The 16178-nt window shown below is 32.6% G+C and overlaps 4 protein-coding genes across 5 annotated transcripts in view; 1 reads left to right on the top strand and 3 right to left on the bottom strand.

Moving 5' to 3' along the window:
* LOC105627232 overlaps nucleotides 1-1912 on the bottom strand; it is an 11666-nt gene extending 9754 nt beyond the window's left edge. Inside the window, exons 1-2 of one of the 2 annotated variants that reach the window (XM_012208520.1) lie at nucleotides 1729-1831; nucleotides 826-938 (exon numbers count right to left, since the gene is read on the bottom strand). In XM_012208520.1, coding sequence (XP_012063910.1) covers nucleotides 826-938; nucleotides 1729-1831 — 216 coding nt within the window. Of the gene's footprint in view, nucleotides 1-825; nucleotides 939-1053; nucleotides 1448-1728 lie in introns of those variants that run through there. The other variant, XR_001046535.1, reaches the window with a different exon arrangement.
* A 2043-nt stretch (nucleotides 1913-3955) lies between these two features.
* Nucleotides 3956-6497, bottom strand: LOC105627229 (ileal sodium/bile acid cotransporter-like). The gene is made up of 6 exons (XM_012208518.1): nucleotides 5527-6497; nucleotides 5242-5451; nucleotides 4819-4993; nucleotides 4491-4753; nucleotides 4222-4408; nucleotides 3956-4152 (listed from the first exon to the last, which is right to left on the bottom strand). Exons 1-6 carry the CDS (start codon nucleotides 5833-5835, stop codon nucleotides 3956-3958), a joined length of 1341 nt encoding a protein of 446 aa, XP_012063908.1. The 5' UTR covers nucleotides 5836-6497.
* Nucleotides 4114-14210, top strand: LOC105627230 (transmembrane emp24 domain-containing protein 5). Its single transcript, XM_012208519.1, has 5 exons — nucleotides 4114-4154; nucleotides 12010-12124; nucleotides 13145-13341; nucleotides 13488-13554; nucleotides 13980-14210. The coding sequence occupies exons 1-5, from the start codon at nucleotides 4114-4116 to the stop codon at nucleotides 14208-14210; spliced, it is 651 nt and encodes a 216-aa protein (XP_012063909.1).
* A 1811-nt stretch (nucleotides 14211-16021) lies between these two features.
* The window catches only part of LOC105627227, a 20220-nt gene continuing 20063 nt past the window's right edge, over nucleotides 16022-16178 (bottom strand). The window contains exon 14 of the mRNA XM_012208515.1: nucleotides 16022-16178. This exon is cut by the window's right edge and continues 28 nt beyond it. Coding sequence (XP_012063905.1) covers nucleotides 16022-16178 — 157 coding nt within the window.

The following is a 16178-nucleotide window of genomic DNA, read 5'->3' as shown; positions in this document are numbered from 1 at the left end:
CTCCTACCTCGTGTCGTCGTGCGTATACTATATAGTAGTAGTAAGTAGTAGTAGTAGAACACTACTATATATATATATATATATATATATATATAAAATAGAACATACATACTATATATAACATATAACAGAAGAACAAAACTTCCTCTTTATCAAAAATATGTTGTTGTGAAATGCATCAATCATCAATAATTTTCTATTATAAGTAGAGCAAAAGGTAAATTTAAATTGTCAGTAAGTTAACTCGGAAAAATCACGCGAGATTCGCGAGTCATTAGCGAGTGACCCGATAAGGTCCGTGCGCGAAACTTTTCGGGATCGAGTTTGCCGTTCCGAATTGTTCCGGCAGTTCGATAATTGCGCGCGTACTCCGTAATATCGCGTGGCAACGAGGTTGATTTGAATGGCCGGAGAGCGCATCGGTCGCGAAGAGACGGATATTCGAATTTTTTCTCGTTTCGCGCGCGCGCGTGCACGTGCACGTGTATATGTATATGTGTGCGTCGCGCTCTCTGTAGGGGAGCGAGCGCAGATTCGAGCGAGCGTTACGTCGAAGCGGCCGTAGGCATAGTGATCGAAAATGGCGGGAAGAGAAGAACGGGAGGAAGAGAGGAAGGGGGGAATGAACGAGAGAGGGAGAGAAAGAGGGGAGAAGACAGAAAGAGAGGCAGGTGGAGAAAGTGAGAGAGGGGCTCGCACACTCGCCCGAAATACACCAAAACGCTCCGACAAATCGATAAGCGGCTAGAAACGAAGCGGGAAACGTCGGTACAGGGCTACTCTAATGCAGCATCACACAAGCGGGAGATGAAAATGTAAACTCACACCACCCAACTCCCTGATCTGTGCCTCTAGCTTGGCCGCAATGGCATGGTTCTTTATGTCCAAATAGAACGACTTCTGCTCCAAAGGTTGCAGGCCCCTTCGTATACGAATATCTACAAAAAAAGTTTTAAAAATCTTACTAATTTTTCCATTGCGATCAATGCCAATGATTGTTTTGTCACACCTGTAGACGCGTTGAGGCGTGACAAAGTTTTTCTATTTTTTTTTTTTTCGATTTATTGTCAATCCCAAATGAATCAACTGAGCGTGTAGAGCATTAATATTTTCCACGGACTTTTTTTTCCGAGAAATATGTTATAAGAAGCGTCCACTTATAGTATTTTAGTTGCTGTCTTACATTCGTACCAACCGCTGTACAAATCACATGATACAGACGAATTGGTGCAGCCTCTAATCAAGCGATAATAACAGTCTTGTTACTCACATCCAGAGAACGTACTATAAGACGGGATATATAAAATGAATCATCATTACTATTTGCACCATACAGCGAAGGAAACACTGGTGATCGCTCAGAGTACTGGCTTCGGCATCGGCAAAGATTCCATTAATTTGCACATAGCGTCCAAGCTAAGACAAATTTGGAAGGCATCTCAGTCTTCTGTAAAACAACTCGAGTTCCTCAGTGACAACACGTAACAATATGTACGTAACAACCCGTCTCTTTAGTCTCTTCGCCGATAAAGATACTCCGAGTACTCTCAGTGATCCCTCGGCGTGTATTTGTGTGTGTACGTGTACGTGTGTGTCTGGGTAGAGAGACAGGCACGTAACGTGTGTCAAACACAGTCGTGCAAACGTCTCTACGTAATGTCCATTAACGGCTAAACGGCCGGCGCGGCGCTTATTATGCAATACGAAATTACTCGTTCCAGGACTTACCTGGCTTTCGTCGTGGATCAAACTTGTTTTCTCTCGACGGTTGCCTGAGTTGCTGTTGTTGCTGCTGCTGCTGCTGATATTGGTGCTTGGACGGCGATACCATTCCTAAGCGATGATGCAGCACCGCACGACGTACTGCAACGACGTTATCCCTGACTCACTTACGTCCCTCGTCCTCGTCGTCGTCGGCGCACTTCCCATCCTCATCGACACGCCGAGTAACGTCGCAGAGGCGCGGTCGCATGCTCCGTCCTCGCTCGTCTATATCTCTCACTCTCCCTTCCACTTTTCTTTTCTTCTCTTCTCTCTCTCTCTCTCTCTCTCTCTCTCTCCCGTTCTTGTTTGCTAGAATGCGCGCGTCACAGTTGTATACCTAGGCCGAGAACACTATATCGCGATTACCAATCTGCGTGTCGTCGACCAACGTGATCCGACTGCATCCTCGATCAAAGCGAAATCATAGAAATCCAAATCGCTCGCCCGCTCGTTTTAAAGCCCGCTATTTCCAAGCCTTCTCGAGATTCGATCGGTCTCAGCAGTCTCGATACTGTAAACTGAAGTGCATGCTGAAGTTAGCAGCAAGAACAGGCGGCGACGGGTAGTAGGTACACGAGTGCAGGATGGCCAACTTCAGCACGTTCGCTCACAAATGTCACGAGTGTCATTACTTGGGAGATAATGAGTTGTTCGACAAAAGTAAATTTTCTTGTGATTTTAAATGAGATCAAGATGGTACTTATTTATTCGCAAGATGTTTTTTTTATTTGCGTAGAGAGATGAGAAAAATAAGTCAAATTGATATTATTGTTTGTATTCCATGCTCAAGATTTTAGGAAGTAATAATCGATGCATTGGTATAACTGTGAGTGATAAAAGTGTTATTTTGCTTCGCAAAGTTATTGAACAAGATGACGATTAATGTTTATTACACAGCGAGATTCCTCGCGAAAAAGCTATTGTAGTTGCTATAATGAAGTTTATTCAAAACGTATCGAATCGATTTAGCTACATTAGCGCGAGAGATTTTCAAACTTGTACATGTTGTATTGTTGCAACATTGCTGTATTCATTCGATGAATGAATACGGCGCTGGTAGCACGGCCGCGAATTTTTGAAACCAATTTCGCTCACAGAAACAGAATCATTTTCTATATTCGTTCTTGTCGAAACTTATAAATTTAACGATGCGCTTAAATTAATATTTTTGATATTGCGTTAAATTAATTTTGATGTCGCGTTTGAATACTTTTAATAAAAATTCAATAAATTTTTTTTGATATTACGTTTGTTTGGCCAAAACATTCTATGCTTAAAAACATAGTTTTTTAGACATTCCATAACAAAAAACAAGTTTAGAAAAGTATAATTCTTTAATTTTTTTTCGAATTAAAAAATAAAATATAAATGTAAATGAGATTTTCACAATACTTATTAAATATTTAACAAATCTTTGTTCACTAAGTAAGAATTGTTTTTCTATATCTGTTTTATAAATAATAAATCAAATTATTGTCATAATTACACTAGTTAAAAAAAATTTTTCTTTTTTAATTAATTCTTTGATTTACACAATGCATTTCTTATAGATTTTTAAATGCAGAAAACGATACTGCAAATAAAATTTCAATAGCAGGTTTTCGAAATAATCGAGATTTAATATGTAAAAAGATTTTGTGATATTTGTTATTTCTTTTTCAAATAGTTGACGTCATCTTGAAATTCTGATGATGAATTCTTTATAAAAAATTTTGAACATCATCGAAAAAGCCATTTTTAGAATATTAAATTTCAATTATCTTGAGAGCCTGACGTGCTGAAATTTTCTGGCTTGTGACATCGTTTTTAGGAGCTGTATTCTTGAAAAATATCGCATACAAAAATATAAAAGAAATACTACGTATACATTACATATATCATAAATTTCCTTAATATTTTCAAATACAAAGGCGATATATTTCAAATACAAGGCTCGCATTCAAAAATTTTATATGTCTATCCGGTTTAAACTAATTTTGTTTGCTGTGAACTATTATAAATATCGACATAAAAAAAAACATACAAATTTTAAATTATTATTTGATAAGTAATAATAGATATAGACATAATGTGATATATCCACAATCAGCCCATTCTTATCAAAACTTAAAGCTTTTCAACATTAATATATAAAATATATAAAAAATATAGTTCTTTCTTATATGTTATTAATGCATAAACAAGAAATTTATTATTCTGCACGATCGAATGATTTAGATTCATTTAATTGCGTAGAAACATTTGTAGTTTGTTGGAGTTTTTCTAACGATGGGGCAGACTGTAGTGTCTCTTTTGCCGTTTTTTTTTGCTTGTATTTATAAATCAATTTTATTATAAATAAAATTGTTAATGGTACCGGTGTCATCATTGCAGCAGATACAGGAACCACTAAACAGAAAATATTTTGTTAGACGATTAAGATAACTCGTGTATGCATATATTCATATACATATTTACCAGTAGTTAGGTCATCAACGGGTGGCTTCAATGTAAATCGTAATAAAAAGATCGCCACGCCTGTATTCTGAATACCAGTTTCAATGGCAATCGCCCGTACATCAGCTTGAGATTGCTTGCAAATATACGCTATTATAAAACCAAATGTAAAGCCTAACCAGGGTAAACCCATTCCTGCGATTATGATCTGAGATAAAAAAAAATCAAATTAAAACAATTTGTATATTTTTTTTAATTTGAGTGAATTTGTAAAAAAAATATAGACTTACCTTCCACGTAAACAGTTTAAATATATATAGATTAGTCATGATGGCAAATATAATGATGAATATAATTAAAATCACAGAAAAAGGTTTCATTATTCGGACCAAAATCTTCGATACTCTTGGAAATTTTTTTTGAATAATAAATCCTATGGCCAGTGGAATTATAAGACCAATCACGAAAGTTCCGATGTGCTGATAGGGAACTGCGATTTTTCCCTGTGCGAAAATATATCTACCCAATGTGAAGACCCAAAAGGGCATCATTCCTTTAAAGAATAGTAAAATTTTATATACAAGAATACAAAAATTACTTTTATGTTATATTACTTACCAAATGCAGCAATGGTACATATAGTGGTCATTGTGATTGAAAGATTCAGATTGCCATCAAGTAACAGTGTCCACATATTAGAAGCGCCACCACTTGGACTTATCCCTGTGAAGAACATGCCTATTTGCAGTTCAGGACGATCAGGAAATAAAAGATATCCAATGAGAAAACTTAACTGGAAATAATGTAAAATCAAGATCATGAAAAATCTGACTGACAAAAGAGCAAGCAAAGTACATTACAAAGTACATTGTAGGCACAGGTCTGTTTTTTTATGGCTGAACCAGTGTACTTTTGGAACTTAAAGTAAGATAGGTAGATGTTTAAATTTGACGAAAGTAAGAAATTTTAGTGCAGGAATAAAAAACAGACCTATAATACCTGTATACATCAACTAAAACATCTTGTATGTTTATGATTTACCAATGGCATGATCAGAAACTGGCAAAAGAAACCTATGGCTGGACCTATTGGCCTTCTTAATGTATTGCGACATACGTTCCAATCTATAGCACAGCCAAAATTAATATACAAAATGGATACAAGTATTGCTACACTAGCAGTAAATATAGAGTCTATTGTGCGTTCCTCTCGTGTTACAGTAATAACAGCTACTTCTTGATCTTCTTTAATCTAAAAGAAAAGAAATTTTGATTATTTTAAAGAAATAAAGAGAACAACAAAATAAAATGTTTATTTAACACTTACCCCCATTTCCATCATAGTAAACGTTAATGTCGTCCTACCAAGGAATACACCAGTGATATTAAAAATACCACTGAAAGAAGTTTTGTTTGACTTTGTAAATTGAGAACTTAGTTTTGCGATATATTGGTCGGTATTAAAATACCACACATGTGGGTTGGATATATTATTATTATTATTATTATTATATACACTGAATGGAACTGATATTACTTGATTCATATGTACAGTTATGTCATGTGCAATATCAACGGTCCATGCTGCTGCTCCTCCTAACAACAGCAGTCCTATCACATATACAACACCTGCCATTCTCTAAAAACAATAAAAAATATATTAATTAATACACTCATCTTGATCTGCTTCTTTAAGAGATTTCTACTAACACACTTTCACACATTATATGACAATTATCTCCTGAGCATTAACATTCAATACTAAATAACTGAGAGTATCAAACTAGATACTAGATAAGAATATAAATAAACAGTAAAAACTGTAAGAATGGAAGATTAATTAAGTAAACATGATTAGATAAGAATGTAAAATCATTTTGTCATGAGATAATGTCACTTTTTTTACATCCTTTTTCCGAACATTCTCGTAAAGAAAGAAATAAAATCATTATCTTCATGACGATTAATAAGTGACTTTTGAAACGTTGTAAAAAAAGGTAATCAAACACGCATGTCATTGCGCGAGCAACGACAAATTCATGCGCCATCGGTCTTCGACGCGCGTTCACCGTCGCGCAAGAAACATGCATACATTCGCGATCATAATCGATAATGTGTAACTCTCCTCGTTCTCCGAAGTCGCAAAATATTACAGCTCAATTGCATAATCGGTGAGCGCGAATGCACACTACACAGATGCGTGGTGGGAGACGACACGTTTCGATGGATATATATCCCGTGAAATCTGCGACTCGATAGGCTAAATATACATCGATTCGAATCGTCGTCGTTAGCTTTCTTAATTCTTCCGTTATATTGGTGTCGTCGGATGCGCGATTATTATGCGACGTAAACACTATGATGATGCATCGGCTATTTTCGCCGAATTGCAACTCGCAACGGCTGTATGTTGCATCAATCTCTTCGTTCGCGAATTTCACGACGAAGCTTTCACGTCCGTTGACTGAACTTACATCAACGCAGGTTAACCTCTATAGTTATAATCCGGTTCACACTTGCAACATTCGGAAGCATTATTTGTTACCTTGTTTAACAAAGATGAAATGATTCAGAATGTGAATGCAGTTTATATAGGGTGACTCAAAATTCGCGACTCAAAATATAATAAGATAGTTCTCAAAAAATTAAATAAAATGTTTATAAATTTTTATTTTAGCCGGAAATTTTTTAGATCGTAACTACGGATTGTTCCACCTTTCGATAGACTTCAGCTCATTCTCTTATTCTCATTGCTCTTACTCTCTTTTTTTACTCTTTTATTTATCTATTAGATAATATAATTAATCATAATATAATTAATCATAATAATAATTATAAACGGACTCTCAAATTTTAAATAACATACAAATAAATAAAAGTAAACTACCCAGCAAACGAGAATGGATTAAAATGAATTGAAATGGATTCAGAAATTTTGATTCACGAATGTTAAAATGAATGCTTTTCAATGAATGTATTTTTATTCATTTATAGGAATTGCATGGAGCATATCTCTATGCCTTTCAATCTAAAAATAATATTAGCTTTTTCTGTGTACAACACACACATTGTGAATACTGTTCAAAATTTTGAATAGGAAATGCAATTTTTCAATCCAATTGCATCCACTTAAATCTAATTGAATCCAATTGAATCCAATTAAAACCAAAAAAGTATTCACTATTTAAAATACGCATTTGGATAAAAAAAATTTCAATCCATTTTAATCCATTCTTGTTCGAGTAATGAGAGTCAACACAGATAAATAGCGCAAATTATTATGAAATAATTTAATATTTTGTAGTTGGAACGCTGTCTCCTTTATTTGAAAAAAACTTACTTGAAAATAAACACAGATAAATAGCGCAAATTATTATGAAATAATTTAATATTTTGTAGTTGGAACGCTGTCTCCTTTATTTGAAAAAAACTTACTTGAAAATAAACTTACTTGAAAATAATGAAGACATCATTCCAACTACAGAGTATATAATTATTTCACAATAATTTGCGCCGTTTATCTGCGCTGACTCTCATTAACCTATTTTTATAAATTATCACATTATTATATAGTTCTGAAGATGAGGACACTCGATCCTTAGATGATTATCTCTGTCCATGAGTCATTACATGGTAGTATTAGTGAGTGTTGATGAACACGACTTCTGCGCACTCGCTATTCACATAAATAAAATCGAAGTGCACAAAGTACTGATATGAATGACATTGGAACGACAATAGTAGTTTTTGAAAATAATGATGAATTAGAGTTTTCAAATATTAATTCTTAATTCCTTAATTACACATGTATAACTTATTGTTGCATATACGCAAATGTACTTTCACGTAAATTAAAAAACTCACTCGATCTTAATTTACTTCCAAGAAGCAAGCAACTCCTGCGATTCCTTTTTTAGATCTCTCAGTTACTTTTTAATGATGAGAATTATGAAAACAGTTCCTTCATTTTTTTTAACTCAATTTTTCAGTAAAAAAAAGTTTCAGCAATTTATGTTTATTCTATAAGCACGACTCAAATACAGTCCATTCGAATTTCCATCATTACATTGGTCAATTTTTCTTCACTCATTGAAGGACTCAATGTCCCTCTCATTTTTTTCTTTTAACTTTCACAAGACGCAACTTGCCGATCATGGTGAAATTCGAAGCTCGTTCGTGCGATCAAACGTGACTCTGATGAAAATAAAAATCGGAGCATAAATCGAATGTAATTGGAGAATAACAGAAACGTAAACGAAACTCGTAGAAGGCTAAAATTGAGAACAATGTAAAAGAAGCATTTACGCTTCTTTTATATTTTGATGTTTCAATTTTCGTCTTTTAGAAGTTTCTTCCTTCTTTCAAGAAGTATTCGACTTACGATCTGATTTTTATCTTCAGGAGAACAAATGACTACAAACGACCACCGTTACGAGATTTATAAAGACGGATTGTTCATTCTTGTTCATTCGCACTTATATATTTGGTTTATACCCAGTTTTATGCGACTACTGATGTCTGCAAGAATGCGATGGAAGCGCTTCCGTGACCGAATTTACGGCGGGCACTTACTTCTCAAGAATTCGCGATACACCATTTGCAACACGTCACCACGAGTCCGTTCCACTTTGTGAGAACACGTATCGAACAGTAGCGAAAATCCTGGACGACCTGCTATGTCTTTATCTCAATTATGACTATTACTTTCTACTATTACGTGCTTGAGACGATAGTTCAGACTTCAGAGTGGGGACCATCGGCGATATATATAATACTTACATTACAAAGTATTGTATCGATACTATGCGGATAGTTATGCCCGTATTCATAGTTAGACCTTGTATTTAAGGCTTCCTTAAATTTATCTTTAGATGCTCAGCAGCCAATGGAATAATTCGTAGATTATCTAAAGATAAATTTAAGGAAGCCTTAAATATAAGGTCTGACTATGAATATGAGTATTAGGATCTGAATAGAAGAATAATCGTAACATTAAGGGGCTCCGCACGTAAAAGGAACAGGAAACAGAAAACAGAGAATAAGAATTTCAACTTATCAGAAATCATATATTGTGAAATATAGAATAAGTTTCTGATGAATAGGTTGAAATTTTTATTCTCTGTTCTCTGTTTCCCTGTTCCTTTTATTTTGCGAAGCAACTCCTACTCTTAGACTTAAGTTGTAGATGTATTAAGTAACGCACAACGTATGACGAACAACTTGTTGCTGCTCCAAGAGATGGCAATAAAGCCTATTCTACAATGTGCTCTTTATTTCCTGTTTTTTACTTTTAATTCCTTTGCAACCGTTTATGAATTGTATTTCTTGCTATGTATTTCTTGTTTCTTTCGAAGTTCGTTAACTCTTATCTCAGGCGATATAAAACAAAAAAACCGAATAAGAAGCAAAAAGACAAGATGCAAAAAATAGTAAAAAGCAAGAAACTGGAAACAAAAAGCACATTGTAGAACAGGCTTCAGTTGCATGTCATACGTTAATCCTAGATTTACAATAAGTGTTTTAAGCTTTAAGAAATTGACCAATTACGGTCGAATTCGAGGAGAATAATCGACTATGATTCGTCTATTTCTTATGGCTTAAGGCTTAAAACTCTATTGAGTACTTTCCATTTGATGACACAAGTTGATACAAATTGACAAGCGTCATTCTATCCTTGTTGACATTCAGAAAGTGATAAAGATAGAACGACACTTGTGTCGACTTGCATTATCAAATAGAAAGCATCTAATAGATCCGGGATAAAGGTACATCCACACAAACTTGCATAGCCGCATAAACGAGCATAAAGAATGCATAAAGAAAATTATTCAATCGCATTTCTCCTAAAAAGACGCACGTAAAATGTGATTGGATAATTTTCTTTATACATACGTTTATGCGACTATACAAGTTGTGTGGATATACCCTAAGACTTGTACGTTGCTTACGTTTACAACTTAAGTTTAAATATGTCCCTATAAACGCAATAAAATATTCCTAGAAATGTTATATGGTTATTATTAAAAAATTAAAATAAATTATTATAAAATAAGTTATTATAATATTTCGAAGATACCGTATAATATTTTTTAATATGAGAGTATATTCTACAGAGATTATATAAATGTTTTCGCATGATTTTAAGTACATATCCAAGTTCTACAATTGCGCGCCAAAATTATTTTCAGTCTTTAAACGTATACTTATATTAAACAGTTTTACAAATTAAAATAAATTTTGTTATAATAGTTTTTAATATTTATACAATATTACAGTACCATTAAATAATGTTACTTTTAATAATCACGCAATGTTATCAGGAGTGGACATAAATATTTCAAGAATATTACTTAATATTATATAATTTTATATTAATTTTATATTAATATAGTACAATATTCTTGAAATGTTTATTTAATATTTTTAAATTACATTTAATATTTTAAAAATATGTCTAAAATATTACTTATTATCTTATTAAAACTTATTATTGCAAATACTTATACTTGTTATCAAATAATGTATGCGCTTATAGGAGTGTTACGACAATTCTTGTGCTCAGACCCACAAATACGCACGGCGACGATATATATTAATATCTCTTCCTTCATTCTCTTTCTTTAATATTCTTGTAATAAGAGTTAAGACATGAAGTAATTTTTTTATTGGTTCTCAAAATTAAAACTTGATATTCATCAAATATTTATTAATTTGATTGAATAATATTAATTTGACCATATGGTCCTTTTTGTCGCTAAAACAGCCGGTTTGAGTGGCTCGTGAAATTGTACCTTGAAGAATGACATTTTTTTTGGATAGAGAAGGAAAAAGCGAAATGGAACAGTAACGGAAAGGAAACAGCATGAAGAATTAATCAATCATAAGGAGTGATTATGAAAAAGAGAGACAGGATTATTCTATGGATAACTCCGCATCGCATTTTTTTTACGTCCATTCTTTGTCTGCATAGCTCTTATTTTAAAACTCCCTTATTTCATCGCATGGTACTGTACTCCATGATAGAGTACTAAAAATCCTTACAGGAGACTTTTAAGAAGAAGAAAAGATCGTCTTAAGATGCTAATACTGTTCTGTGATTGGCTTATGATATCTTAAGTTGAATACTGTATTTAAGACAATTTTAAATATAAGAAGAACCAACTATGAATACCAGCCCTAATATTCTATTCTATATGCTTATGATTCTATGATATATTTACTCGATCATATTTTGAGCAATATATTTTAAAATATTAAAAAATATGTCTTTGCGATTGATTTAATTTTTGGATTTTAAATACCTATAATATATAAGAACGGACTATAATAAATACCAGCTTTAAAATATTTTCGAATTTATAACATATATAAAAAAGATACCGTATACTATTTCGAATTTCTCAACATTTCTGGAAAGTATTCCAATTCGTACAAAAAATTTGAGAAATTTTTTAAAAAGTTATAAAATTATAAAGAATTTATGAAAAATTCTAAAATTTATATAGAAATCCTTATATAGAGAATGAATTCGTCGAGTCACGTGGTCGATGACGTACGTTTATACATGCGCATAAAGCACTGTTCCGTTCTGTCGTTCTGATTGTGAGGAAGTAAGAACTTATCTTCTAGTGGCTCCAGTATTGCGCGTGGTCTGTCAATTAGCGAGATCTGACGATCTCGCATGGCTTTTGCCGACGTCATTTTACTGTGATGCTCATCGAGTTGCAATGTCCCTCTTCGTACAGTTCGGCACCATATTATTTGGCGTGCTCTCCTTAATTCTGATTGTGCCGCCGGCCAATGGTTTCTCTTACGAAAATCTGCCCGCGGTCGCGATGGATTACAAGGTGCACGTTGACGCCGGCAAGGAGGACTGCTACTTCCAATATGTAAATCCGGGCGCGACATTTTACGTCAGCTTTCAGGTATCATCGGTTTGGATGTCTTTCAACGGCGAACTGTGGTGAACCGTTTTGGATGATGAGAAATTGGATTGGATGAGAATTGGATTGAGTATTGGAATGCGACTCGCTTGGTTGACCATATGGTTGCGTGAAGTTGGAAACAACTTCAACTCAAAAAACTTTTACTCAAAATATCTTCCTCTATATAATTCGGAGAGGAGCATACTTACGAGCATTTTGCTCTAATAGTTCATGCACGTTCGCAAATTTCATGATTCCATCACGCTGTGAAAAACGTGATTTTGTTTTGTTTTCCAGGAGATGTATATCTGTAAGAAGAGTACAACTTTCACTTTTTCTTGACTATTCGGGGATCATTTTATTTTTACATTTTCTTATGTATTTTTCTTCATAGAAATCGATAATAATTATTGCAATAATGACTCAAAAAAAATTGGTACTTGAAATAAAAAATAAAATCTTTATTCAACAATTGCTATGAAACCACTGTCAGTATAAAAATTAATTTAAAGTTATTGATCCAACTATAAATATATTTGTAATATAATATATTTTATGTGTATGTGTAAAATTTTTAAATGATTGAAGCGTAACTGACAGCTATTTCATAACAATGTAAATAAGAATTTTATTAACTTTATTTCAATATACCAATCTTTCCTTGAGTGTAGTGTCATAATAATTATTTTCGATTTCCATGAAAAAAAAAATACATAAGAAAATGTAGAACTAAAATTATCCCTGAAATATCATCAGTCATCAAAAAGTATCCTTCTTTTGTAATTTTGTAAGACCTTGAAATTGGTAATCTTGATTGTATGCAAATAATTATTTTATGTCTGACTTACAAATTTTTTAAGAATTTTTTATTAAAAATTACATTTAAAAGACTTTAGTAACAGAGTAAATAGATTATAAGAAAAAGCATGTTGCATAGATACAATGTTGGAATAATAGAAAATAATTGGTATATGGCTATATCAATATTATATTGATTCAAGCAAATTGTTTTAATTGTAGGTCTTGCGTGGTGGAGATGGTAAAGCTGGTTTCGCAGTAAGAAATCCAGAAGGAGTCATAGTTTATCCTTATCAATGGCGCCCTAACGCTGACTATCAAGATCAATCATTAAATGGTGGTTATTATAGTGTATGCATTGATAATCAGTTTTCAAGATTTGCTGCAAAATTAATCAATCTGTACATCACAGTGATTAGGTAAGATAACTAATTTAACAAAAATATATGTTGTGTCAGAAAAATAGAGACACACTAAAGCATATCTATTATTTCCACACAATCTACTAGTCACAATCATAGTCTGAGATAAAGTGAATAAATAGAAACTTTAATTGTTGTTCTAGGTATGATAAGTGGCAGAAATATACACAGGAATTGGAAGAACTGAATCTTTCTGTCGAGAACTTTACGGTATTACAAATTAATTTATATATTAGTATATATGTATAATGTAATACGTATTACTAATAAATATATGTATACATAATATTTCTTGAGGCTTCCATGGGTGCTTTCTATATAAAGGTTATGCATTTCGCGAGTTTCTTCCGGGGGCAGATTCATTCTTGGAATGCCAACATTTCGTGAACCTTGCAGTTTCATTAGAGATCCTACTCCTTGTCCTGAGTGAAGTGGATTGCAAGGTTCACGAAACGTTAGCATTCCAAGAATGGATCTGGATACGGAGGAAACTGCGAAATTTTTATAAACGCACAATTTTTATATATGTATACATGTTATATATATTGTGTATATTATATAATGTACAATTAAAAATATATAATACATTATATATTATATTATTGTATTATTATCATTATCTTTCTCTCTTTCAGAGTACAATCGTGAATGTGGAGAAAAACATTAATGAAATGCTTCATACTCAACATTGGAGCAGAAGCAGAGAAGCAAGAGATTTGAATCTACTGTTGGACAATAATTCTTATGTGCAAACATGGTCGATCGCGCAAGTAGCTGTCATTACGTTGACGACTATGATCCAAGTGTATTTCGTCAGAAAATTGTTCGACGTGAAACCGTCTGGACATTCCAAGACACGCATTTAATACTGATGTATCGCAGTCAATTGTTTGCTCGATAAGAATACCGTTCAATACATGTTGTGATAAGTCTATCAATTGATCAATATCGTAATTAGTTTAGAGATAATGGCATAAATTATAACGTATAAGCAACTTGATTAATAAATTTTTAATTATTTTGAATATTAAATATTTTGAATACTTTATTCATTATTGATTGATATGTTTATATGTTATTTTTATGCCATTGTGAAAATTCATGTGCAATGATTTTTTAGAGACTGTCTGAACGTCAAAAATATGATGAGATACAAGAAATTCAAAAATTTTCTGGATATATATTTTTTTATGAGTAAATATATTTGATCTTATAAATATATTTGGACAAACATCAGTCTCAAATAAATGAAAACAAACTTCTAATTCGCAAAAATGTAATGAAAAATTCATGTTGATATTTTGTATCGACATCGATTTTCTTTCTATCGAAGTGAATATATTATTTATATCAATATATGTCAAATGCACTGTTTTTTTATAGTATTTAGAAAATTCTACATAATTGCAGAATATTTCTTTCATTATTATTTAAAATAATAAAAATCTTATGATATATTCATAAGTAAAAAACACCTTTTATACAAGGTGATTCATTTTAATCTTAACAGACAAATATCTTGTACAAACGTAATTTTATCAGAGACATTTTAAATAAAAATTATATGATATTAAATTATAGAGGATAAGAATGAAACTTTTATTGGAAATGTTTTTCGATAAAATGAAATATTTGCCTAAGATTAGAATGAACACTCTGTATATTATATAAGACTGTATTATACATTTATAAAAACTGCATTTTTAACATTCATCACAAACTGTCTTTTATTCACTTTTGTTTTCAACTTTTTTAATTTTAAACATTTTCATACTTCAAGTCAAAGATATTTAAGAATAAAGAAATATATGAAATAACGTTTATATTGTATTTGTATAAAAATAATAAATGACTCATACTTTTGTTACAACATTCTATTTTTCCTTTTTCCACGTCTTTATATACAATATACATGTAAAATATAAAATATATCATTATCTCTCGTGTCAGCTTTTTGTAGCTCCAGTCTACTATAATAAGGTTGCCCGGTTGCACCAATATTATTTTAATTTTAAGCGAGGCTTAAAACTCTCTTCGTTCCTGTCTCTTTTCGGTTTAAAAATAAGATAGAGAGAATTTAAAGTTTCGCTTAAAATCAAAAGTAACATTGATGCAACTGGGCCTAAAAGATTTTAAAAAATTGTTTTTCACTTTGACGATTGATGTTACATTGGCACATAAGTCGAGGTATTTCTCCTACAATCGCGCTAGAAAATTAATCACGTATAACTTACGAACATGCCTCTTCGCGCGTACTCTCTAAAGAGAGAAAAGAAACTTTTGAGTCGAACGTACACACACACGCATAAATGTCCTATCTGTATGCACAAACACTAGTCTGCACTGAAGACAATTGAAATGTGGCAGCAAGCATGTTCCTGTCTCGCCGCTCGGCGAGAAAGAGAATTCCATTGAATTGCAAATTTAAGCTATTCTAATTCAAAAACGCATTGCTAAATCTCTTCATTTTTTTTATAAGGTTCTTATAATATTTCTACATTACATATTTATTTTTCAAAAAAATCTGTAGAAACTCAATTTCTCGGAGAAATACCTTAATTGAAATATTCAATACTGAAATAGCGTAGAACTGTATATATAACAAATAATTTATTAATGATCACAATATCTGAGTGATTCGAACTCAGATCACATTTTAATTTCGTCAATGAATCCCCTAATTCCCTTGTCTTGCTCTTCTTTGCTGTATTACACTGTTGCTGAGTGCTAAAAGACGATGTCGTTGCTTCAAATTTCGTGCGCGCACGTGTTCCGATGCAACCTCCTTCGTGTGATTTGCTGGAAACCATCCTTGCTCGCCGTCTAATAATTTT

The sequence above is a fragment of the Atta cephalotes genome (genome assembly GCF_000143395.1).
Source record: "Atta cephalotes unplaced genomic scaffold scaffold00008, whole genome shotgun sequence".
Lineage (NCBI taxonomy): Eukaryota > Metazoa > Arthropoda > Insecta > Hymenoptera > Formicidae > Atta > Atta cephalotes.
Note: the sequence above shows the minus strand (reverse complement) of the source record. Positions and strands in the feature narration are given on the sequence as shown.

Excerpts from the sequence above, each read along its gene's own strand:
- LOC105627230 (XM_012208519.1), top strand. The coding sequence starts at position 4,114 with ATGGTACCGGTGTCATCATTGCAGCAGATACAGGAACCACT. Across the intron at positions 4,155-12,009 it reads CAGCAGATACAGGAACCACT|TTACGAAAATCTGCCCGCGG; the intron begins AAACAGAAAATA and ends CAATGGTTTCTC. Across the intron at positions 13,555-13,979 it reads TTTCTGTCGAGAACTTTACG|AGTACAATCGTGAATGTGGA; the intron begins GTATTACAAATT and ends TCTCTCTTTCAG.
- LOC105627229 (XM_012208518.1), bottom strand. The coding sequence starts at position 5,835 with ATGGCAGGTGTTGTATATGTGATAGGACTGCTGTTGTTAGGAGGAGCA. Across the intron at positions 4,754-4,818 it reads ATGTACCATTGCTGCATTTG|GAATGATGCCCTTTTGGGTC; the intron begins GTAAGTAATATA and ends TATTCTTTAAAG. Across the intron at positions 4,409-4,490 it reads TTAAACTGTTTACGTGGAAG|ATCATAATCGCAGGAATGGG; the intron begins GTAAGTCTATAT and ends TTTTTATCTCAG.